Source organism: Dendrobates tinctorius, unplaced genomic scaffold, assembly GCF_039654945.1.
Source record: "Dendrobates tinctorius isolate UK_male_01 unplaced genomic scaffold, ASM3965494v1 ptg000243l, whole genome shotgun sequence".
Lineage (NCBI taxonomy): Eukaryota > Metazoa > Chordata > Amphibia > Anura > Dendrobatidae > Dendrobates > Dendrobates tinctorius.
The window spans coordinates 1756967-1784684 of NW_027361910.1; the positions used below are offsets into that span (position 1 = coordinate 1756967).

Below are 27718 nucleotides of genomic sequence, written 5' to 3' on the forward strand. Positions count from 1 at the left end.
ATCTTTTATCGTTTGTAAGAAAAACGTTCAGAATTAAATGTTATGGTAATAAGTAAATGCTCAGCAGGACAGTAGGCAACTCTCAAAGTGCAAACCTGAAGAACTGAAAATGTGTCTAACAAGTACATCCTTAGTCTGGTTTCACGGTCCGCGTACATACTGCAATGTACTGACTGGCAGCGGTTCTCCTGACCAGAACTTGACAGCCTCATGGGCATAAATAAGGCTCTTGAGTTTAGGTTAGGAGACCTGCGGCCAGGCGGCACATCACTGTATGCACTCAGACCATGGAACACGAATGTGTGCGAAACCAGCCTTATACTTTTAATTTAAGTTATTACATTATGTTCTTTTTTTTTCCACAGGTGATTTTGCAAAAAGATTTTGGATTCAAAAAAACATGTTATCCCGGGAAGAAAATGGGCCACAGTTTACCAACAAAACAGACATCCAAATAACATTACAGCAAAGATAATGTTATTCGATAAACTATACTATTAATGATCATACATAACAGGCCGTATCGATGCAAACTAAAGGTTGAAAAAGGAGGAACTTTGAGGGCACCATCTGCCTAGCAAATACTTGAAGGACAATAGTACAAAAAAAAAAAAAAAAAAAGAAATGATGTAAATGCTATGGGATTACCATATACAAATCAAAAAAGGGAGAAAACGGAAACTATGTGCCATAAAATAAAGTTTTAATTATGCATCATTAAAATACACAGCAGTACAATACAATATATCTATGGGAGCAATTAATGCATAAAAACAGGCCTATACACAGGTATAAAGGAGGCTCCAAACAAAGATTATTATGCACAAGTGTGGATCCTATAGTTGCACCCCTATGATGGCCACGGCCATCCAGGTACAGTATCTGCCTTGCAGCAGCAGTCTTTAACGCTTTCCTCTCCAGTTCTGCTTTATATAATGCCACCTTATGTCCATAACAGCTCGTGCGTTTTTATGATTGCACTATGCATTACTCTCCAGCATGTTTGTCTGTTGCACTAAGTTTAGGATTGGTTTTTTATATGCATATACTCTTACTATCTGGAGATTCATAATTTTCTGCTGCATGTCACAGCTATATTTACTCTAGCACTTTTGCTTATATTTTGCACCACGCATTGTCTGATTAACTATATGCATACTGTTGCCTCCATATGACTGAGGCTTATATTGGCTTCTTATTAAAATAAGATTTTATGATCCTTGGTATTTATCATAGATATATACTCCATTTAGAAATATTTTTTTCACAATATTCTTGGATTCTTAAGTCCTGTGGATTCCAGTTGGACTACCATTGATATATAACGCGCTTTGATAAATGAACTATAGGATCCACACTTGTGCATAATAATCTTTGTTTGGAGCCTCCTTTATACCTGTGTATAGGCCTGTTTTTTGGCATTAATTGCTCCCATAGATATATTGTATTGTACTGCTGTGTATTTTAATGATGCTTAATTAAAACTTAATTTTATGGCACAGTTTCCGTTTTCTCCCTTTTTGATTTGTGAATTTTTGGAAATGCCAATTTTTCTAGGCAACAATAATACTGTGATGTTTGGGATTACCATATAAACAGAAATATTATTAAATTAAAAAACACGAGACAAGTGACAAGACACAAAACGTTAAAAAGCTAATGTGCCATACATATACATCGATGGTGAGGTACTATCATAAAGCTAACACCGGTCCTCATCTGCCAAATAAATAGTAACGCAGATATCCAAAAAAAGGGACGATAAGTATGAAACACGATAATAAAACATTAGATACAAACAACATTCATGATGAGGAATGTATAAATACATCAATACAGAAAAATGTATATCAAAGGAAGGAAAGTCGAATACTGAGTTGCACAGGATCACTATAATAAATATCAAAAGTCAGACCGGCTAGTCAAACCAAATACAAAAGTAAACGCTCATGGTATAGAATGTAGAAGTGTACCAATTCAGAAAAAATAATACACAAGAGGGGAATGTCCCATACTGAGCTGTATAGGATCACTTTCAGACATAAAAGTCAGACAAACCTAACCGAAATGGTGAAACCACAAAAAAACAGGGGAAATTGTGTTAGGTGGAAAATTATTCAACCTAAATGAAAGAAACAAAAACCTTGAATAAGGCATGAAAATGTGATGAGGACCAGAGACCCTACGCATATAACCACACCACTTGTGGCATCCTCTGGGGTAAGGGTGTCCGTCTCCAGAATGAGAACACTCCCGGAAATGATGCACATATTCGCCACGTCGGCACCATTATAGCGTATGGCCCCGTTGGCTCATACGCAAAAATTCAGTTTTGCAGTGGATTCGGACATAAGCCCTGACAGGACCAATAAATAAGTGCCAAGATGTAAAGTGAAAGCACCTTTACAAAATAAGGTTTTGTAGTTCTAGAAGTGTTTTGTTAAAATAAAAAATAGAAACAATCCAGCTACTCCTGAAAAAGTTTGAGTAAGAGAAATTGCAGAAACTAAGTTAAATATCTTTAGGTCACTTTTCGAAACAATTTAAAACCATGTCCCCCGCAGAAACGAAGATCTATAAAACCATGACAGCAATTTAAAAACAATATACAGTATGTGAATACATCTGACTGCATAAACACCGGGGCCTCAAAGTCAATACAGTTAAAACGGAGTTTTAAGTTGTTTTTCCCGTAAGAATTGGCCGGCTTCCCCCTCATCCATCAGTTCTATTTCAAGCTGCATACACAAAATCAATAGTAGGCAGAGTATGTTTTAGAGGGTTGTCGCAGGCGTTTCTAATTGCTTTTGTATCAATGATTCTGATGAGGCGGCCGAGGACACAAAAACTCTATGAACTTACACCACTTGCCAAAACCAGGCTAATTATTGTAAACCTGTTATAGGCCACGCTAAAAGCCAACGTGAACAGGCGTTTGTTCCGGCGGAGAGCAAGCTCAAGATTTAGGTCTTTGTTTTATTGTAGTAGTAATTAAAAATTTAATATTTTATTAGGCGTTTCAAAACTTTTGGAAATGTTACTCATTAGGGAGTTGTTCGGTAAATTCCTTCACAGGATTCATAAAACAGCCGCGCACCCTTTAAAGGGTATTATGATGATCTATGCAAAAACAGGGAAAGGGAACAACGTGAAAGAATCTGCATACAGGGATCACTGACAAGGGAACTCGGCGTTGAGAAAATGGCTATGCTGACGCTGCTTCTGTCTGGAAAACATCACAATATGCTTTCCATTTTAAAATGGTTTCTACCTGCATTTTTCATTATATGGGTTTACATAATTAGCTTAAATGGAACTTGTCCCCAGTTTTGTCCTGTGTCAAACAAAAGCATTCCATCAATGGTCAAATTAAGCCCTAGACTCCCACTGCATACCCCCCAAAAAACCTTTTGAAGTCCTCCCGCTCTATGCCTTATGCTCTGGCCTATTGCGGTCATAGTACGAGGGCATGAGATGGCGATTTCTCTGCACAGGCACGACATTTCGCCCGGCTATAAGGATGACGTAGGAGGCTTCATCCACGTCAATTAGCAGGAGGACGGGCTGTCAGCAGCGGTAGGGATGGAGACTGCAGAAATCACACTCATCAGAACGACAGACAGGATTAACACGCAGGAGAATTTCAAGAGGTTTTTTGGGTATATACTGGGTGAGTCAAGGGGTTATATAACCATTGATGGACTGCAGCATAGACGCTGATAAAGGTCATAGTATAACTTTACACAGGACAAAACTGGTGACCGGTTCCCTTTAACATTCCCTTTCTGCTTTAGCACATCATGGGTGCAGTACGTGATGACTACGCACAGTGATGAAAATGCAGAACATAAGACTGCTGAGCCCAGCGATTGGCTGCAGTGGTTAAGTGCTGTATTCGTGACATCAACACTGAAGCCAAATACACAGAGAATTTCGTAGGGCAGCAGAGAGGCAGTGAGAGCGGTAGTGCAAGCTCACTTTGCTACTTTTTAGATTAGCAAGCCTACAGAATGAAAAAAATATAAAAATGGTGTAAGTTCCCTTTAATTTCAAAAGAGATACACAGGATTACTGCCTATTCAAGTATAATGGGAGGACCCCTGATAACGCTCACCAGTCTTGTTAGAAAAAAAAAAATGAGTTTCTCTTCCAAATTCACAAATTGAGAAATAAAATATGCTACGATTGTACGAAGTTCTTTTTCTGGCCAGGAGCTAATTGATGAGCAAATTGCACAACACAAACAGCACGGTGCTTCCTCTCCGCTGAATAACAGACTACAGTCACAAAGTATTCAGCAGTTCTTGTATTCAAGTAAACTCAAGTAATTAGGAAGAAGAAAAGATCACTTACGCCGAGATGATGTTCTGGAAGACGGCAGGAGAATAAAGGATAGGAAACCAAGAATGAGTCAGCAGGAACAATTAGAGAAAAGCAGAGAAAGAGACCCCCCCGCACTTCTGAAAGCCTAGAAAACTGCACAGCGCTCCTCTGGTCTGCACTACTGCGGGGAACCCTTGTGCCGATGTCTGGTGGAATCGTGGAATACTGCAAGCGGAGAACCTCCACAGGAGACCGGCTGTATTACATACACACTGCAAGCAGCGCTTGTCCAGAAAAGACACCAACGATGAAAGCGCCCACATCTGTTCAACTATTGGGCAATGTGGTCCATGGCAAGCACCCCAATTAGAATATGGCATTAAGCGGATTTTTTTTTTTCCACAACACAGGAAGCAAAGAATAAATAAATCACACACACAAAAAAAACAAACAAACGAAAAAAGAACTAAAAAGGTATGGCTTTGATACTACATTTCTAATTGGAGGTATTTGCTAATATTATTGGAATAGCATCTTGGAGATGATAATAATAATCTTTATTTTTATATAGCGGTAACTTACTCCGCAGCGCTTTACAGTTTGCACACATTATCATCACTGTCCCCGATTGGGCTCATAATCTAAATTCCCTCTCAGTATGTGTTTTTGGAGATGAGAATCCCGCTTTAAATGCATGCACAGTAATGAAGCACTCGCACATCTGTGTTAGAGGTATGGACAGTGATGCACAGACTGTTCAGGGGGTTCCTGATCCAAACCAGACAGACTCATATATGCCTATTAGGCAGTCAATTTTGAGTCAGGAGACATGTGAACAGTCTGTGCACTGGGGCTTATACCAGGACCGTGATGGTGAATGTGTTGCAGGGATTGCATACAGACTGACTTTGTAGTCTGTTACGATGGCGGCAAGTCATTTTTTAGTGAAATATTCACAAAAAGCTGTAATGTGGGTTAAAGGGACATGAGCGATGAAATAAAGGATGCTTCGACCCCGTCCGGGTCTTTATCGTGTAGTCACTGTGTCAAGCAAGTAATGGTGAAGAGAGCAAGCAAACAGTGTGCATGCCCAAGGTGAAGGAGGTGCAGTATGCCACACATTATCCCGCACTACTGCACCTTAGCCTATTTCATAAGAAATTACTTGCAACTTCCAAATATCACGGAGTGCCTCAGCTTATTTTATCACCACTACCAACACACATTTCCTCATCCTACTGATTGCTCATCAATATTCTAGTAACATGGAGACCAGATTATTTTTCTTTTAAAATGTGCATGCAATGCTTTAGAGCATCACAATGCAACAAAATTTCTTTTTTTTTCCTTTTAGAAGACTATGTAAGGCATTATGACAATTCCACCCTGCAGTACTCAGAAATCAGGTTTCTGCCATCATATGTTCAGCCAGGAAGGAGAAAACAATTTCATTTTGCAATTAGGATGCATCATTATCCCCCTCAGAATGCTGGGTCTAGAGGTGTCTGGGCTTCGGCTTTGATTGGTGCTAATGAAATCATGAACACTTAGCAGAGACTAATTAAACGGAATGAGCATGCACTCGGATTTCCATAAACGTGCATGCTTTTTAATCTATTTACTGCATATGCGTGACATTTCATAATAACCATAACAGCTATATTAAACAGAATCACACTACAAAGGGTTTACTATCAACAGCAGCGACAGTTCTACAACTCACAGTAAAGGGAAAAAAACAGCAAAGTATTGGGCAAAAAATACGTACATGTTGTAATCAGCACCTCAATATAAACGACAACTACTAAACAGCATCTCCTCTTAAAAATGAGCAGAAGACGCAGTTATAAAATATTATAAAAGTAAAAGTTCTTTAGACTGGCATTTGGTAATCCAGAACTTGTTTCCAACATATTACTGGATTCCACAAGACCCAAACAAAACTATATATCTATAAAAGCAGGGGTGTTAAAATTTTACATCAGACTTAAGGTACTGTCACACTTAGCGATGTACCAGCGATCCCGACCAGCGATATGACGCGGTCAGGATCGCTGGTACATCGCTAAGTGGTCGCTAGTGAGCTGCCACATAGGCAGATCTCACTAGCGACATCGCTGGGGACGGGGATCGCTACTTACCTGTCACACCAGGCGATCCTGCGTCCTCCCGCCCGGCTCCACGCGTCGCTCGTCCTCACAGCAGGAAGCGCCGCAGGAAGCTGACGACGAGAAACAGTCCTGGACGTTCTCGCGAGATCAGCGATAACCAGCGGGGGAGCCGGTCGTAGGCAAGTATCAGACACAGAGATATCGCTAGCAATATCGCTATAACGTCACTAGTTATAGCGATATTGCTAGCGATATCTCTTAGTGTGACATGCCCTTTAAAGAAGATGTGCCAGCAGCATACTGGAGGTATGAGTGTAAGGCTATGTGCACACGCTGCGGATCCGTAGCGGATTTGGCCCTGCGGATCCGCAGCAGTTCCGCAGACAGTGTACAGTAGCATGTAAGTCTAAGGGATTTACAATCCGCTGTGCACAGGCTGCAGTTTTTTCACTGCGGAAAAGCTGCGGTTTTAAATCCGCAGAAAGAATTGACATGTCAATTCTTTCTGCGGATTCCGCTGCGGTTTGCCATCTACTCCCATTGTCCAGGTGTCAATCCACAGGGGAAAACGGCTGGCCAATCCGCAGATCAATTTACCTGCGGTTTTACCGCTGGTGAATCCGCAGCGTGTGCACGTACCCTAAATCCGCAGCATGTCACTTCTTTGTGCGGATTCCGCAGCAGTTTGGCACCTGCTCCATGACAGGTGTCAAACCACAGGCAAATCCACAGAAAATCCACAGGTCTTTTGACCTGCGGATTTAGAAAAATCCACACAGAAAATTCCGCAGCAGAATCTGCACCTAAGGGTGTGTGCACACGTTGCGGATTCTGCTGCGGATCGGCAGCGGATTTGGTCCTTCGGATCCGCAGCAGTTTCTACTGCGGTGTACAGTACCATTAAAAGCAATGGAAAATGAAAATCGCAGTGCACACGATGCAGATTTTTCCGCGGTTTCAAAACCGCTGCATGTCAATTCTTTGTGCAGATTCTGCAGCGGTTTAGCACCTGCTCCATGACAGGTGTCAAACCGCAGGCTAAACCGCAGAAAATCTGCAGTTAAACCGCAGGTCTTTTGACCTGTGGATTCAGACAAATCCGTGCGGAAAATTCAGCAGCAGAATCCGCAAAGTGTGCACACACCCTAAGGCTCATTACATTCCTATCTTGCTAGTATAGTTTTATTTGGGAATAAGTGAGAAATCTTTTTAAGTTTTATTCTTAAATACATTGGGATGGGCACTTCGCTCCTCAGCTCTGCTGTACTTTGCCGTCCACTGCCGGCCTCCTGTCGCTGATTAACTGGTTGTGGTTCCCTCAGTGACCGGTCTCCACTGTGTAGGCGTCATTGCTCGGGTTGATCTAATCAGAAGGGGTGGCTGATGAGCAGAGAGCCCCCGATGACGTTGTGTGACTAATATACCGGCTCTCAAAACCTCATTAGAAATTTGCTGCGCAGGCGTCGCCCCTTCAGATTAAATGAACCTGGACAATGGCTATCACATTGCAGGTGACCGGGAGGTCCTTGTGTGTGCGCAGGCGCCAGTGCATGCTGCACTTAAATTCAGAGCTTGATAGCGGCACTTTAACGTTAACTAGGCGCCAGTCACAGCTGTTAAAAGACAGGTGCCAGCTATACAACAAGGCTGGTATCTCCCACACGAGGAAAGAAGTCAGCTCCTGAGCCCCCTTCACACCCAAGGACCATGATTAGAATACATCATTTTTTGTAAGGAAGGGTTAAAAGGTAATTGTGCTGAAAAATTGAGCAAGTAAAAGTAAAATTATACACAATTTTTAATGATTAATTTTTTTTTCCATCCCCAAAAACATGAATTTAAGAAAAAAAATAAAGCATTCGCTTTTTGTTAGCCATGAGAATAAGCCACAACAATAAGAGGCTAACTTAGAAGCTAGATATAAAAACACATTAGCGCGGGCAGCACTTTATTTGAAACAGCACTTATAATTGTTATGTATATTTTAATGCGTGCCAATAAGGCAATAAGGGATAGATTTTCTCTGTGGATAAGAGAGGGGTTCCTTACAGCCATTTAGCAATTGCAGCCCGGATTATTGACAGATTTCTATGTGCTTCTTGTTCTGGATGCAAGATTGTATGAGGATTTAGAAGCACACTAATATGAACATAGCATCTGCCAAATCAATTCAGGCTTGACAAACCTTACAGCGAATCGAACAGTAAGATCAACCCTAAGGCTAAGTGCACACGTACCGGAACTCTCGCGGAAATTACCGCGAGAATTCCGGAATTCCATTCTAACTAGCATTTTGCAAGCGTATTTAGCTTGCAAAATGCTAGCGTTTTCCAAGCGACCTGTAGCATCGCTTGGAGAACTGATTGACAGGTTGGTCACACTCGTCAAACATAGTGTTTGACGAGTGTGACCAACTTTTTACTACTGAGGCCGCCTATGCAGCATCAGTAGTAAAAGATAGAATGTAAAAAAAAAAATAAAAAATGGTGTTATTCTTACCTTCCGGCGTCCCACGCATCCGTTACCAGTAATCCTTTGCGAAAATGCCCGCGATGACGTCCGTTCTCGCGGGATCGCGAATGACCGCGAGACTTCGCGATCCCGCAAGAACGGACGCCATTGCGGGCATTTTCGCAAAGGATTACTGGGACCGGGAGCATGGAGAGAGGCGGGAAGCCTGTGCGGGACGCCGGAAGGTTTTTATTTTAAATTCTATTTTTTACAGGGATATGGTACCCAAAGCCCGGAGGACAGTCTCCTCTCCTCCGGACCGTGGGTACCATCCGCAATTGTTCTGCTTACTTTCCGCATGGTGTGCACAGCCACATGCGGGAAGTAAGCGGAACAATGCATTCCTATGGGTGCGGGATCGCCGCGATTCCGCAAATTAATGAGCATGCTGCGTTTTTTACCGCGAAGCGATTCCGTCGCGGTAAAAACCGCAGCATTAGCACAGCATTGCGGAATCCCATAGGAATGCATGGGATGCTTATTTTTCACGGCAAAATCGCGCGGTTAAAACCGCCGCGGAAACGCGAAAAAAACGCCACGTGTGAACTCAGCCTAAGCCTTTAGCTAGCTACCTGTTGTGCCCGATGCCATTCTTTGTCGGCATACAGAGCTCCTGACAGAGATTCAGCAACTTCTGCTGTCAAGTCGACAGAGAGGCAACTTCTTTTTCATCCCGCTCTGTCGGGGCATGACCACCAACGTCATGTTGATTAACAGCCGGTTCCCCCAGCGGGATCCAGCTGTCAATGAGAATGACGCCGTCAGTCCCGCCTCGTGGACAGAGCAGGGCGGTATCAGCAGAACCGCTGGAAGGAGGGGTCTGTAACGGTGCCAAGGAAGAACAGCACTGGGCACAACAGGCAGGTATTACTTATCTGCACAATATATATATATATATACCGGGTGAGTCATAAAGGACGGACGTTTTTAAACTAATCATAAAATCGTTAAATATTTATTAAATATAAATGTATTTACAGATTTGGTTACGTATACTGTGAAACCACACACTAGAGATGGGGATATGTTGCCGTCGTAACTCAGGAACAAAGAAGTTATTTATCATGGCGATATAACGTTGTGAGTTCACGGTAACAGTATTGCCATTATCGCCTTCGAAAAAGTACGGACCGATCACGCCATATTTGCCCATAGCGCACCACACCGTTACCTTAGGGCTGTGCAGCGGTCGTTCATGTAATTCTTTCGGATTTTCATAGGCCCAATAACGGCAGTTCTGCTGATTAACCATGCCATTGACATGGAAATGAGCTTCATCACTCATGAATAAAATAAGGTTGTCGTTTTGCTCAATAATTGCTTCCATCTCATGTGCGAACTTCAGTCGCGCTGCGTAATCCCCGCGCTCCAACTGTTGCACAATGGCCAATTTATAGGGGTGGAAATGCAGGTCTAAATGCAAAATACGCCTTACTGTACGATTACTGAGGGCAAGTTCTAAAGAATGTTTCCGAGCAGATCGACTCGGACTACGCAGCATGGCTTGCCTGACGCGTTCCACATTTTCAGGGGTACGTGCCGTTCGTGGAGCCCCCGGTGGTCGTTTGTTCATTAGTGTACCTCGTGTACGGAGTGCTTCAACCCAACGTAGGATAGTGTTACGAGCGGGAACAGCTTGATTTCTGTGAATATTGAAATGACGCCGAAACTCACGCTGAACGGCTGTGATACACTCATTATTCTTGACAAAACTGTCGTACGCAAAAACGCGATGTTCTATCGTCCACGGCACCATAGCTTAAACTGAAACCAGGGGAAGAGTCTTGAGGATATCATTTGCATATTCCCAGTGCCTTCTGGGATAAGTGAAGAGTCTCCGCGAGCTCAACGATCACTGGGTTTTGGCGGTTGCAGCTGAAAAGAGGAAATCGGAAAACCAGGGGAAGAGTCTTGAGGAGATCATTTGCATATTCCCAGTGCCTTCTGGGATAAGTGAAGAGTCTCCGCGAGCTCAACGATCACTGGGTTTTGGCGGTTGCAGCTGAAAAGAGGAAATCGGAAAAACCAGGGGAAGAGTCTTGAGGAGATCATTTGCATATTCCCAGTGCCTTCTGGGATAAGTGAAGAGTCTCCGCGAGCTCAACGATCACTGGGTTTTGGCGGTTGCAGCTGAAAAGAGGAAATCGGAAAAACCGCGCGCCGATAGGTTTTTTGGCTCATCTTTCATTGTTTTTAAGAAATCTCAAGATGGAAGAGGCCAGGAGCCATTTGGTGAGCTGCATTTCTTGCTACATGTTCACAGATTTACCAGTGGAAAAGCCAAACTTCACATGCCACAAATGCAAGCTTGTGTCCCTGTTGGAGGAAAAGTTGCAAAATCTCGAAGAGAGGTTAGCTACGTTGAAGATCATTAAGGAAGGTGAAGAGTTCTTGGACAGAGCAGAATTATCTCTTCATGTTACAGAAAGAGAAGAAATTCGAAGTGCACCTGAAGAAACAGAGGAATGGAGACATGTGACCCAGAGAAGCAGGAGGATCAGGAGGCAGTCAGCACCCATACTGCTCAGAAACCAGTACCAGGCTCTCACGCAGGAAAACAATGAAGAAATACATCAGGATAAGACTTTGCCAACAAACAGCAACCTTGTACGCCCTCAGAGTCCTCCTGGATGGAGAAAGAAAAATGTTGTGAAGAAGAAACGGAGAGTGGTGGTCATGGGGGATTCCCTGCTGAGAGGAACAGAGGCTGCTATCTGCAGACCGGATATAACTTCAAGAGAAATGTGCTGTCTTCCAGGTGCAAAAATTAAAGATGTGTCTGACAGGATATCAGGACTCTTCAGACCTACAGATGACTACCCATTCCTGCTACTACATGTGGGGACAAATGACACCGCAAGAAACGACCTGGAAACCATCTGCAGAGACTTTGAAGACTTAGGCAAGAAAGTGAAAGAACTGGGAGCGCAGGTGGTCTTCTCTTCCATCCTCCCAGTGGATGGCCATGGAACAAGGAGGTGCAATAAGATTCTGCAGGTGAACAACTGGCTACGTAGATGGTGCCGTCAGCAACGATTTGGATTTCTGGATCACGGAGTGAACTACTTATACGATGGACTACTTGCTAGAGATGGGGTGCACCTTACGAAGACTGGAAAGCATGTATTTGGAAGTCGCCTTGCTACACTTGTAAGGAGAGCTTTAAACTAGAACAACATGGGAAGGGAAGCAAAAGACCAGAAAAAGCCATACACCTGACAAATGCTATTGAGAACTCTGCTATTAGAAGTGGAAAGGAAGAACAAAGACGAAAGAATCTAATTAATAAAAATATTGGAGAAAGAGAAACCAATCACAAACTAAAATGTTTCTATACTAATGCACAAAGCATGGGCAACAAACAAGGAGAATTGGAACTACTAACACAGGAAAAGAAATATGATGTAATTGGAATCACTGAAACTTGGTGGGACAATACACATGATTGGAATACAAGACTAGAAGGATACAACTTATTTGCAAGAAACAGACTTGATAAACGAGGAGGGGGTGTCGCATTGTATGTTCGAAACGCGTATATCTGCACAGAGATTGAAGCTTCAGAGACTGGGAGTTCTGTGGAAACTGTTTGGGTAAGAATACAAGGACAGAACAATGGAAAGGACACCATTGTAGGCATTTACTACAGGCCGCCTGTGCAAGCCGAAGATATAGATGAACTCTTTATGCATCAGATGGCCAAGTTCTCCAAAAAATATGACATAGTTGTCATGGGAGATTTCAACTATCCAGACATTTGTTGGGAATCTCTCTCAGGCAAAACTAACAGGTCAAGGAAATTCTTATCCTCTCTTGCTGACAAGTTTATCTTCCAAAAGGTAGGGGAGAAAACAAGGGGAACTGCTACCTTGGATCTAATCCTTATAAACAGGGAGGAAATGGTTGAGGAGGTAAAAGTGGCTGGGACCCTAGGAGGTAGCGACCATGCTATTTTAGAATTTTGGATAACTAGAGGTGGAAGACCTGTGAAGACTCAGACGTCAAGGTTAGATTTCAGAAAGGCATATTTTAAGGGATTCAGAAAGAGAATTGGAGGGATCCAATGGCTGGATATCCTTAAAGACAAAAATGTCCAGGAAGGATGGGAAATCTTGAAAAATGAAATTCTCAAAGCACAGTTGTTAACAATTCCGAAAAGAGGGAAGAATAGGAAGCATTTAAGGAAACCAGGATGGATGAACACAGAACTTAAACACATGCTAAAAAGGAAGAAAAAAATGTTTATAAAATGGAAAGAGGGAGGCATATCTAAAGAAGAATATAATGCTGTCTGCAGAACCTGCATGGCACAAATCAGATTAGCTAAAGCTGAAAATGAACTGAGGCTTGCAAGAGATGTCAAAAGCAATAATAAAGGATTTTGGGGATATGTCAAAAGTAAAAGAAAAGTCAAAGATGCTATAGGATTTTTACAGGATGAAAATGATGAAATGGTAAGACAGGATGTTGAGAAGGCTGAACTTTTAAATTACTATTTTGCATCTGTTTTCTCTCAGAAAGGAAATGCAACATCAACTGTTATTCACTGTCCTATTAAGGGAATAGAAGAATCCAGGATATCTATAAACAGAAAGATAGTGAGGAAACACTTAGCTAACCTAAATGAATTCAAGTCTCCAGGTCCAGATGAATTACACCCCAGAGTACTGAAGGAGATAGCAGAAGAAATTTTTGAACCCCTCTCCATAATCTTTGAAAATTCTTGGAGAACAGGAGAAGTGCCAGAAGACTGGAGAAGAGCAAATGTTGTTCCTATCTTCAAAAAGGGGAAGAAGGTGGACCCAGGCAACTATAGGCCGGTGAGTCTGACTTCTATACCAGGAAAGATCTTTGAACAAATTATTAAACAACATGTATGTCAATACCTGGATAAGAATGAAGTGATTAAACAGAGTCAGCATGGGTTTCTAACTAATAAGTCATGTCAGACTAACTTAATTTCCTTCTATGACGGTATCACTGATTGGGTGGATCAAGGAAATGCTGTAGATATAGTATATCTTGACTTCAGCAAAGCATTTGACAAAGTCTCTCATACAATCCTTATTGAAAAAATGACTAAGTATGGAATGGACAAGGCAAATGTTAGGTGGATTCATAACTGGCTTAGTGATCGGACCCAAAGAGTGGTCGTAAATGGCTGCACATTCAGTTGGAAGAATGTCTCAAGTGGGGTACCACAGGGCTCTGTCCTGGGCCCTGTATTGTTCAACATCTTTATCAACGATTTAGATGAAGGAATTGAGGGTAAACTGATTAAATTTGCTGATGACACAAAGCTAGGAGGGATAGCTAATACTAGAGAAGAGAGAGAGAGGATTCAAAAAGATTTAAATAAACTGGAGAAGTGGGCAGCAACTAACAGAATGGTTTTTAACAGGGAGAAATGCAAAGTACTACATCTGGGCAATAAAATTGAAAAAAGCATATATAGAATGGGAGGAATAGGGCTAAGTGACAGCACATGTGAAAAAGACTTGGGTATACTAATAGATCACAGACTGAATATGAGTCAACAGTGTGATGCAGCAGCAAAAAAGGCAAATGCAATTCTAGGATGTATTAACAGAAGCATACAGTCTAGATCACGTGAAGTCATTATTTCCCTCTACTCCCCTTTGGTCAGACCTCATCTGGAATATTGTGTCCAGTTTTGGGCACCACATTTTAAAAAAGACATCAACAAACTGGAGCAAGTTCAGAAAAGAGCGACCAGAATGGTGACCGGTCTGCAAACCCTGTCTTATGAGGAAAGGTTGCAGGATTTGGGAATGTTTAGTTTGCAAAAGAGAAGACTGAGAGGAGACTTAATAGCTGTCTACAAATATCTAAAGGGCTGTCACATTGTAGAAGGATCAACTTTATTCTCATTTGCACAAGGAAAGACTAGAAGCAATGGGATGAAACTGAATGGGAAGAGACACAGATTAGATATTAGAAAAAACTTTTTGACAGTTAGAGTGATCAATGAGTGGGACAGGCTGCCACGAGAAGTGGTGAGTTCTCCTTCAATGGAAGTCTTCAAACAGAGGCTGGACAGACATCTGACTGGGATGATTTAGCGAATCCTGCTTTGAGCAGGGGGTTGGACCAGATGGCCCAGGAGGTCCCTTCCAACTCTACGATTCTATGAAACTAAAATAAAAACAATGCTTTCACCTCACAAACATAACCCCGCCTCCCAAACATCTCTACCTCCACCTGGTGGTGAGTTATAGCCACTTCAAATACATCCGTCCTTTATGACTCACCCGGTATATATATATATATATATATATATATATATATATATATATATATACACATATACAAACACACACACATATATATATATATACATATACACACACACATACATACATAACATACACACACACACATACACACACACTTTTTTTTTCCCTTACTTTCTCCCTCATATCATAGCCCCCTTGGTGCTGTGCACATCACATGCTTCCCGCTGTGTGTACGCGTGCCCGGTTGCGCACTTTGCCTGTGATGTCATGGACAGTATATATAATATACACACACACACCCCTGACTAAAGGTCATGCATTATACCAGCGATTAAGTTCCATATGGGGACTAAGTTAAAAAAAAAGCTAAGAAAAAAAATTGTAAAAATATTTTAAAAAATGTTTACAAAAAAGCAAAAGAAAAAAAACAATAAAAATATTAAAGTAGTCTCTTTCCTCATGTGCAAGCATTGTAGGACCTTAAGTATCCATGGTTACGACGACTAATATAGTGACAGTACAGCAGAAATTGTGTGACAAACTTTAGTGCCATTATTAACCATTTCCCCAGTGTGAAAATGTAAATGGAGCGAAAACTAAATTTTCATGAAAAAAATGTACTGTATTTTGCGGACTATAGGACGCACCCCAAATTTTGGGGTGAAAAATAGTATTTGTTTTAATTAAAATGTTGGTGCGTCTTATAGTCAGTTTTGACAGTAGCTTACCAGGGAGGACAGCGGTGAAGCAGGGGTCACAAGAGGTAGGGTCACTGCTTCTGGAGTAGAGCGATTCTGCGGGCCCCGGGATGGGAAGAGGGGGTGTCTAGGTGGTGCAAGGCTGCGGGCCTTGGGTTCTCATAAGACGTTGTCTCCCGTGATCTCAATGTGCACAGGTGCCGCCTCTGGAAGCCATTTTTTTCTGAAGCTCACGGCAGGGAAATCCATATGAAATGGGCCTCCGCTCACCGGAACCGACTTCTTATTAAAGCCCAGGACACGCAGCATCATCTTACTGCCCCCTCCAACCCCGGTAAGCTACTATCGGATTATAAAACGCACCTCCACTATGGAGGGGGAAAAGTAAATCTTATAATCTGAAAAATTTAGTAATTATAGTCACTTATGAGGGGTTCTGCTGTTCTGGCACCTCAGGGGCTCTCCCACCGGGTCATGGCACCTGTAAAACATAACAGTAACATTTGCACTATAATAGCTCTGAGCTTTCCAGTGTGCCTGAAAGTATTTCCCGATTACATACAGGGTATTGGAGCACTTAGGGGTAAAAATGTAATTATTCTTCACTGTCCAATGGTATAAAATTCTGTGAGGCACATTTTGTGTCAATATGCTCACTGCACCACTAGAAGAATACATTGGGGGGTGTAGTTTGTAATCTGGAGTAATTTATGGATGGGTTATATGCTGTAGCTCAGGGGCTGTGACAATGCAACATGGCACCCTCAAACCATTCCAGCAAATTTCAACTCCAATATGGTGCTCTTTACCTTCTGAGTTTTGCACTGTGCCTCAAAAGTAGTTTTCAACCTCATATCGACTCAGGAGAAATTATGTAACGTTTTGTACTGTTTATTTTCTCCTATTAACCATTTTAGAAAATTAAAAACTTGGGGCCAAAGCAACATTGTAGTGAAAAATAAAATGCTAATTTTCCATTTACTCAGCCTGTTATTCAATTCTGTGAATGTCCTGAAGGTTAAAAATGTCACTACACCCTTAGATGAATTCCTCAAGAGGTGTAGTTTCCAAAATGGGGTCACTTGTGGGGGTTTCTGCTGTTGGTATGTCAAAGGCTCTTCAAATGTGACATGGCACCCACAATCTATCGAGCTCCAGAATTCAACTGGGGCACCTTCCCTTCCGAGCCCTGTATTGCGTCCAAACAATAGTTTTCTATCACATCTGGGATATCGATGTGCTCAGGAGAAATTGCACAACCAACTGTATTGGTCCACTTTATCCTTTACCCTTGTGAAATTGCAAAATTTGGGGCTAAATCAACAATTTTTATGGTAAAAAGTAAAATTTTCTTTTTTTCCTTCCAAATTGCTTTAATTCCTGTGAAGCACCTGAAGTGTTAATAAACTTCTTGAATGTGGTTTTGAGCACTTTGAGAGGTGCAATTTTTAGAATGGCTTCATCTTTGGGTATTTTTTGCCATATAGGCCCCTAAAGTCGCTTCAAAAATGATGTTGTCCCTAAAAAAATTGGTATTGTAAAAACTGGAAAAAATTGGAAAATTGACAAATTGCTGATAATTTTCTTTTCTGTTAGGAAGTTAGAAGGGTTAAAAGGTTGTTTCATAAATTAGGCCGATGTAAAGTAGACATGTGGGAAACGTTATTTATTAACTATGGTGTGTGATACATGTAACTCTCTGGTTTTTAAGGTAATAAAAATCAAAAATTTTATAATTGAAAAATTTTCCCCAGTCCATCTCTTGCTCAACGCACACCTGTCCACACATGCTGATCTTATGTACTTTATCTTAACCTATATATATATATATATATATATATATATATATATATATATATATATATATATATATACATACACACACACACACACATATACATACATATACACACACACACACATTATATATACATACATACATACACATATAATTTTGACATTTTTAACACTTTTAACTTCCATTTTTTTGCAGCTGCCATAATACACGCACACTCTGCTGCGACTGTCTATGCAGAAAATTTACATTAAAAAGTGGAAAAAAAATATAGCTACACCATTTCTGAAAGTAATTAACAGATTTTTTCAATTTTTTCACTTCTACATTGCTTCAATCTAATCAAACGAGGTGAGTCAGAAGTATAGCCAATTTACAGCTATTTACAGTTGTGGCCAAAAGTATTGACACCCCTGCAATTCTGTCAGAGAACACTCAGTTTCTTCCTGAAAATGATTGCAAACACAAATTCTTTGGTATTATTATCTTCATTTAATTTGTCTTAAATGAAAAAACACAAAAAGAATTGTCCTAAAGCCAAATTGGATATAATTCGACACCAAACATAAAAAAGAGGGTGGACAAAAGTATTGGCACTGTTCGAAAAATCATGTGATGCTTCTCTAATTTGTGTAATTAACAGCACCTGTAACTTACCTGTGGCACCTAACAGGTGTTGGCAATAACTAAATCACACTTGCAGCCAGTTGACATGGATTAAAGTTGACTCAACCTCTGTCCTGTGTCCTTGTGTGTACCACATTAAGCATGGAGAAAAGAAAGAAGACCAAAGAACTGTCTGAGGACTTGAGAAACCAAATTGTGAGGAAGCATCAGCAATCTCAAGGCTACAAGTCCATCTCCAAAGACCTGAATGCTCCTGTGTCTACCGTGCGCAGTGTCATCAAGAAGTTTAAAGCCCATGGCACTGTGGCTAATCTCCCTAGATGTGGACGGAAAAGAAAAATTGACAAGAGATTTCAACGCAAGATTGTGCGGATGTTGGATAAAGAACCTCGACTAACATCCAAACAAGTTCAAGCTGCCCTGCAGTCAGAGGGTACAACAGTGTCCACACGTACTATCCGTCAGCGTCTGAATGAAAAGGGACTGTATGGTAGGAGACCCAGGAAGACCCCACTTCTTACCCCGAGACATAAAAAAGCCAGGCTGGAGTTTGCCAAAACTTACCTGAAAAAGCCTAAAACGTTTTGGTAGGATGTTCTCTGGTCAGATGAGACAAAAGTAGAGCTTTTTGGGCAAAGGCATCAACATAGAGTTTACAGGAGAAAAAAAAAGAGGCATTCAAAGAAAAAAAACACGGTCCCTACAGTCAAACATGACGGAGGTTCCCTGATGTTTTGGTGGTTGCTTTGCTGCCTCTGGCACTGGACTGCTTGACCGTGTGCATGCTATTATGAAGTCTGAAGACTACCAACAAATTTTGCAGCATAATGAAGGGCACAGTGTGAGAAAGCTGGGTCTCCCTCAGAGGTCATGGGTCTTCCAGCAGGACAATGACCCAAAACACACTTCAAAAAGCACTAGAAAATGGTTTGAGAGAAAGCACTGGAGACTTCTAAGGTGGCCAGCAATGAGTCCAGACCTGAATCCCATAGAACACCTGTGGAGGGATCTAAATTTGGCAGTTTGGAGAAGGCACCTTTCAAATATCAGGGACCTGGAGGAGTTTGCCAAAGAAGAATGGTCTAAAATTCCAGCAGAGCATTGTAAGAAACTCACTGATGGTTACCGGAAGCGGTTGGTCGCAGTTATTTTGGCGAAAGGTTGTGCAACCAAGTATTAGGCTGAGGGTGCCAATACTTTTGCCTGGCCCATTTTTTGGAGTTTTGTGTGAAATGATCAATGTTTTGCTTCATTCTCTTTTGTGTTTTTTCATTTAAGACAAATTAAATGAAGATAATAATACCAAAGAATTTGTGTTTGCAATCATTTTCAGGAAGAAACTGAGTATTATCTGACAAAATTGCAGGGGTGTCAATACTTTTGGCCACAACTGTATAGCTTCCCACTACTGAGGTTGGGCAGAGAGGATCACAGATGTGTTGGTTCCAGTACAATGCCAGGGCTCTAATCATAGTTTACAGAATTCTCCACATTTATTTCATATAAGGCATTAAAAGTAATGAAAAGCACCAACCTCGGAATTAAAGGCACTCTCCTCCATCCTTCCCATCTCCAGCTCCAGTGGATTCTTTAACGTCTGCAGGAAGAGCGCGGCTTTCCTTTTGCGTTCGGCTTGTAGTTGTTTCTCCTTTGATTCCTTGGCCGCCTGTGCCAGTTTTTCCCTAGCAGCTGCTGCCAGTCTATCCTCCAGCTTTTGCTTTGCTGAAAGCAGAAAAACAAATCTTAGCTGCAAAATGTTTTCATCTCTATGTCCGGTGTACAAACAATCCTATTATTTCACTTCTGCAAGTCTGTGTCTTCAAAATAAGGAAAGGTGTTAAAGGAACAGTCTGTGATTAGGAAACATGGCTGCTTTCCTTGTGCACCTCGCTCCTCCAAGCTGATATGAATAATTGTATAAAACTTGATACAAAAAATTACAAGTACAGATGAAACACCCAGGCACAGATTCCTCATTTACACTTTCCAAGTCCCTTTTCTTAGTATTTGTTGCCATTTTTACTTCAAAGGCTTCAAAAATGATTCTCACAACTCAGGAAATTTGCACAAAGTCAAAAATCATTTTTATTGTTATCGAACGGTTTTGTGACTTTTTGAAAAGTCGCAATCTATGAATAAAGGGCAAACGTTTGTAAAATGTAAGCTATGCCCAAAAAAAGTCATCAAATACATGAATATGGTGGAAAAAGACAGGAGCAAAACACATGAAACTAGACAAAAAATAAAGGTGCAAATACAGTGATGTACCAGGCCCTCAATGTGAGTTGTAGGACATGAAGGAAGAAACATTACAGTGTAACTCTCATAGTTATAAATTGTAAAAACAAGCAACTTTGCAATTAAAAATTCTCCATCCTATAAACACAGATTTTTTGTTTCTTTACTGCTTGTTGACAAGGATAAAGACCACTTTGTAAATCTAGCACCATTGGCTGAACATACACCGTGCTTACAAGCTCGTTCTACTGAGCTTGTAAGCACTGCTCTAAAACTTGCCAGGATTGCTGGACCATACTCTCTACTCCCGCCAGCATCAGTATGTCTGCATTCTGACAATGCTGCAGAGGCAAGGCAGCTGTTGATACAACCCCTTTAATGGCCGTGCAAACGTTTGTAACCACATTTATTTTTCCTATGTGTTAAAAAAAATAAAAATGAAGATTTGTAACTGGTCCTCACTGAGATTTCCTCAATGGCGATGAGAGCAAGTGCTCGGTACTCGGTGACTCGAACATGTCACTCGAGCACCCGCGACTACTTGATGCATACTTGAGCACCCTAGGCAAACTCGAGTAACGAGCACTTGTGCTCCTGACTATGTATTTGGGATTTAGCCAATTCAATTTGTGTCTTAAGACAAAAAAACAACATAACATAGACCATAAAAAGGCATTTCCCATGTTGGTAATCTTTCTTACCAATAAAAATTACTACTCTTTTTAGACATCAGAGAGAAATGTATTAAATATTTTTAAATTGGACATATTCTAACAGGGACCGACCTACATTTCGCCATCCTCCAACTGACCAAACTACTACATAATGCTGGATAAAAACAACTCTTCTTTCCTCTTTGCTAACATATGAAACAGATTTTGATTAATCCATCCCAGCAGATAATTGCCATGAAGCTTTCCTAGATCTTAAAATGTGCAAACAATCTAGACAAGTCAAGAAAATGAATGTACAGATGGCACGTTACATGCTGGGAGAGACTTACTTCTTATTGGTACCATTATGGGTTACATACGGACTATTTAATCAAAATTATGGTCTTTCTTTTCTTCTTATGGTATTTATCGTACAAGTTAAATGGTTTTATATCTTGATCACTCTTTTAACCCATTCCTGCCATAAGACGTTGCCCAAATGTTCTTGTCGCAATACTTTTCAGACAATTGCTGTCTCCATATGTATCCATAGCCTTTGTCTTACATACTTTAGAGCTTGTTGACAAGGAGGCCGATCACCAAAGCCTGTCAAGATGCAAAATAGATACATTCTAGGCTGACAAGTGAACTCATGAGATACTGAACCAGTCCTCTCTCTCCAACTCATTGATATCTATGCAGCATTTAGAAGCTGTGGATCAGAAGATGAAACCAAGGTGGACGTGAGCTGTCATCAGTCCTAGACACCATCTCAGCTATTTCCAAAGCATTTCTTCTATTAATTGTTCACTTGAGCTATGCCCTTGTTCAAAGTCCCCGCTATCTTTATATGCAAATATAGTAAGAAAATTAACAAACCACTGACTTAAAAGGGAACCGGTCACATATACAAAAAAAAAAAAATCACGATTAACCTGTAGATACGAGGTTAGTCTGCAGGTTATTAGCATTCTGAAGCCGCCAGAGCTTGAAGAGAGCCCCACCACAGGGAGGAAATGGATTTATTCCTCTCTGAGCTTTTAGTCACAAGAGTGAGCCGTAGAGGCTTCAGTCACTACTGAGTGTATAGTGACTGAAAGTCACAGCTCAGCATTAGGGTCGGTTTACTGTCAGTGCTGCTGCTCACTATGCACTGAGCGGTAACTGAAGCCATGCTACCCCCACCCTTATGACTGAGGATGCCAGGAGGAATAGAGTTAATTTCCTCCCAGCAGCGGGGCTCTCAGCGCAGGCAGCCTCAGAAGGCGCATAACCTGAAGATTAACGCCATATCTGCTTGTTAATCACTTGTAAATCCTCACATCCAGTGCCTGCGGTGAGACCGAGTGGTCATGTGGCTCATATGTCTGCAGTCACATATATATGCTTAAAAAAAAGTTTAAAAACAAACAAAAAAAAGTTTTTTTTGTCCCACTAAGGGATTTGAACAAACAAAAGTTTCTACAATATATTGTACTTTACTGTCTGTTTATCAACCTCCTAGAATACGGTGTACAAAGGAAGCGACATGGGTCTTCAGAAGACCACCAGGTGCCATCATAATTTTACCCGCAACTAGTATTTGCAATGCAAGTTAAACAAGAAAAAATAATCTGAGTTAGCATAGCTTTGCCACAGATGGAACCACCCTAATGCCATTGTCAGCAACTAAGGGCTCCTGCAGACGTCCATGCAAATCACTTGGACCATAAAGTGGTAGTACACAGGCTGGCTGTGCTCTCCTGACCAGAGAGTCACAGCTTCATATATTTCTATGAGATGGTCATGCTCTGTTTGGGAGATCAGTGGCCAGTCTGTGCAGTAGCGCCGCGGTCCGTCCGATTTGCACGAATGTCTGTATGAACCCTTAGTGGTTAATCAGTAGTGAATGGGGTTTGCTCCAATCCCAGCTGGTAGATGCAGGTGTATATGAAAGCCAGCACAGCTCCTGAGCCTGCTCCAGACCCTCACATCAGACATACAATATGTACGTGTCATACACATGGTAGGAGGTGGGTAATTAAGTTTTTACGAAGTACCAAACATGTGGCCAAGATTGTGATTGCTTAATAGATGCCCGGTATCCAGTATGTACACAGGGGAGAGATTACTAGAATATTAACACAAATATTACAGCTAATGGCCTACAGAATACATTTAAGACCAGCTTACAGTGTACGATATGGCAGGACGATACTTGCGGTAAATTACACCGGACACAGGTACCGTATTTTTCTGACCATAAGACGCACTTTTTTCCCTCCAAATTTGGGAGGAAAGTGTGGGTGCGTCTTATGGTCGGAATGTAGCATGTGGGGAGGGGCAGCGGTGGAGTGAGACCGCACTGGGATCACAGGAGGCAGGAAAATGTTGCCTGTTGCAGGAATCCAGCCGCTGGGGAAACCACATGGTCCCAATACTTAAAGTGAAGTGAATATTCAAGAGCCGCTTCCCTGCTCTCCTGTCAGCTGAGCAGTGAGCGGGGAGCAGCAAAGGACAGACCCACATGGCTTCCCCAGCGCCGATTCCTGCAGCAGCTGGGGAGATGTGAGTCAGGTGGTGGAGGGGTCAGGAGCAGGGTGGAGCAGTAGAGCAGAGTGCAGCAGGAGGGATCACATACCTGACAGGCAGCACAGTCCAGGCTGTGCTGATGCGATGTGGAATGCTCCTGTGGAGGACCTGTGGTGAGGTCATGAAGAGGGTGGGCTGGAGCATCACATGACCACACAAAGCCCTGCCTCTTCATGATGTCATCACAGGTCCTGCAGACACCGCACTACAAACAGTGCAGCATCCTCTTGCATGACCTGTGGTGAGGACATAAGAGGGCTCTGTATTGCATTGCCTCACCACAGCGTGGCTTCCTAGCTGCAGGACCTGCACTGAGCACAGTGAGCAGCAGCCTGTACAAGAATGAATTCTAAGGTTAGTAATTGCAGCACATAAAAATCACTCTGACATCCTGTGGTGAACTATAACTCCCAGCATGCCATAGGATCTGCAGGACATGCTGGGAGTTATAGTTCTCCCATGGGATATTAAACCAGCACCCCAGTGTTATTTTTCAGTGCTGGAGTGGTGCTTTCAATATAAGCCCTGTGCCCCCATTCTATAGTCACCCTCCAGCGTCTTCATACAGTACTTTACAGACAGCACACTGGTCCCACAGCAACATCTTCTACCTGTAGCTCCCAACATAACATACTATTATATATATATATATATATATATATATATATATATATATATATATATATATATATATATATATATATATATATATATATATTTTAACACCACATATAATAGTATGTTATTTATATTAAATATTTTACCACTTTTTTTGGTTCAAACATATTTTTCCCCTATTTTCCACCTCTAAAACATGGGTGTGTCTTATAGTCCGGTGCGTCTTATAGTCCGAAAAATACGGTAAATCTGATTATTCAACTAACTGAAGACAGGCAATTTTCATCTGCGCTATGTGAGGGAAATGTAACTAGACAAATATTTGGCTGCGTACTTGAGAGAACACCACATCTGCATACAAATCAACCTTCCTAAACATCTGGAATAAGTCCTGGCATGTTTATTCAGATTTCTGATTCCAGTCTTGCCGTGTCTCCTATCAGGACGCATGATCTGATTGGACTTGTAAAGACAAGGAAGAAAACATGTAATAAAACGCACTGCAAAAGATCACCACCTAAATCAGTGGTGCACAAATGTGGACACTCTGGTCACAAACAAGCAGGTTTTTGTATTACTCCTCACATGTATTTGTCATGTCACAGCTCAGGAGTGGCCACGGGCAAGAACTAAGGGAGCACTGCACAGTCACATCGGAATAGAGCGGAGATTTTGAAGTGGAGCCTGCAGCTAAAAGACATTTACAGCATGCACTTTCATATCCTATAAATGTCTACAATGGGAATACACAGTGCAGAGCTGGCCAAAACAATATAAAAGTTACAGAACACAACCAAAATGTTTTTCACAGTTTTCTCTGCTGCACATCTAGAGAGCTCAGGGGATTTTCTGCACACTGTATGGTGACAGAGAGCCGTCAGTCAGTGGAGGGGGTGTGGTTGGACTAGAATGCACGAGGAAGCTTGTCCGCTAATGATAATCTACAGCTAATAAGACAGACTGTACTGAAATGGTAAACACTGCCCAGTAGGTCCAATCAGGGTCACTGCTACATCATTGAGCACTCATGTTACATAGCAAAAATCTTCATTTTAATATGACGATGTGACTCGGACTAGAAAAAAATGTTGTGACACGACAAGGTGTAGATGAAACTTTATCCAGGCAAGAGGAAAATATATCCAAGCTGCCAGAATTACCTTGCTGTCTGCTGCCACAGTAAACAATATAGATATCTGGCCTGCTGGGTCATTGTACATAAAGACCTGTGATTCATAGTAAAGACAGCAGCCATCAGCAGGGGCCGTATAGCCTGAACAGTGGGAGCTACCTACAACAGCTGCATTATGAACAGAAGAGAAATATTACAGCTGAAGGGCCAACGTGTTTTGGTGCCAAACACATATTACATGCAGATGCAGGATTACTATTAAAAAAAAGAAGCGACTAACTCAGGGTCAGCAGAGCATCTTGCTTCCTGCTGCCTTCTTTACAACTACAGTGGCATGTAGACTTTGCAATCCTGGTCAAAATTACTGTTATTGTGAACAATTAGGCAAGTTGAAGATGAAATTATCTTTAAAGGCATAAAGTTCAAGACGACACATTTCCTTTGTATTTTAGGTAAAACATTTTCATCTGTTACATTTTAAAAATTACAAATAGAAAAATGGACCGATGCAAAAAGTCTGGGTACTCTGCATGGTTAGTACCTAGTAGCACCCCCTTTTGAATTTATCACAGCTTGTAAAAACTTTTGATAGCCTTCCCAGTCTTTCAACTCATTTGAGGAATTTTCATCCATTCTTCCAGTTCTGTGAGAGTCCTGGGTATGTCTTGCCACATACAGATTATTTTTTCTGCACTTGTGTGCCACATGGCCAATCCCTGATTGTAGGCTGGCTGTATCATTTGTTATTATTGCACCTGTGCAGTTGCCATTTTACTTGGGTCCGCTGCACCCTGTTATAGTGCAGATGCATTTAGGTCTGTCTGTTTTTTTCCTGAATTTTTTGGAGGACTTTTTCCTCTTTCTGTGGTTTTTATGTTAGAGTAGGACTGGCAAGTGTAAGGAACTTTGACGCAGTTTGCCAGCTTCCGTAGTAAGGCCTTAGTATCAACCAATACCTTACATATATATTGATATGTTTTTGTGCACTTTATATTTTTCTCAGGGTGCAGTTGGGCCCAAATGGTTCTGCAAACTGTGGCCTCTGTTCACACGGGATGCATTTTAGTTGGCACTGGGCAGACCCCCATATGGTGTTACTAAGAGGCTGTGAACCACATGCTTTGCATTCCCTGTGTGAACATTGCCACATGCGGATTATTTTTTCTGCACTTGTGTGCCACATGGCCAATCCCTGACTGTAGGCTGGCTGATTCATTTGGTATTATTGCACCTGTGAAGCTGCCATTTTACTTGAGTCCGCTGCACCCTATTATAGTGCAGATGATTTAGGTCTGTTTTTTTCCTGAATTTTTTGAAGGATTTTTTTTCCTCTTTCTGTGGTTTTTATGGTTAGTACCTAGTAGCACCCCTTTTGAAAGTATCACAGCTTGTAAAAACTTTTGATAGCCTTCCCAGAGTCTTTCACCTCATATGAGGGATTTTCATCCATTCTTCCTTGGAAAATTCTTCCAGTTCTGAGAGATTTCTGGGTCATCTTGCAGGCACTGTTATTTTGAGGTCTAATCACAGATTTTCAATGATGTTCAGATCAGGGGACTGTGAGGGCCATTATAAAACCTTCAGCTTGCACCTTTTGAGGTAGCCTATTGTGGATTTTGACGTATTTAGGATCATTGTCCATTTGTAGAAGCCATCCTCTTTTCAAATTCCGCTTTTTTCAGATGGTGTTATATTTGCATCAAAAATTTGTTGAATTCATTCATTCTTCCTTCTACCTGTAAAATGTTCCCCGGTGCCATTGGCTGCAACACAACCCCAAAGCATGATTGATTTACCCCCATGCTTTAAGGGGTTGTCCGGTCCAAATAGTTAAGTCTGCAGTCAGCCCACAGGGCACGCGCTGTGAGCAATTGCTGGTTTCTGACCCAGGACTGGAGGATATATATGCGTAATACATACTCCTTGTCAGGGCCCATCTAGTGGATGTGGCCTTGCTTCATACACTTGTATGGAATGAGGCTGCTCCTAATCTAGTGATGCAGCGGTCAAGTGGGTGTGGTAAACTAAAGGGTGTGGCCTCGCTACCCATAAGTGTATGAAGCAAAGACCTGCCCACTGACCAGAAATATGTACGGTATATTGCATACATAACCTCCAAACCCAGGTCAGAAACTGGCAAATCACCACAGTGCAATTTGGACCAGACAACCCCTTTAAAGGTTG

General features: G+C 41.6%; 1 protein-coding gene across 3 annotated transcripts in view; it reads right to left on the reverse strand.

Annotated features, from left to right (window-relative positions):
- The window catches only part of SFSWAP (splicing factor SWAP), a 194198-nt gene that overhangs the window by 42235 nt on the left and 124245 nt on the right, over positions 1 to 27718 (reverse strand). For all 3 annotated transcript variants that reach the window (XM_073557037.1, XM_073557038.1, XM_073557039.1), the window contains one exon: positions 19857 to 20044. In XM_073557037.1, coding sequence (XP_073413138.1) covers positions 19857 to 20044 — 188 coding nt within the window. The remainder of the gene's footprint in view (positions 1 to 19856; positions 20045 to 27718) is intronic.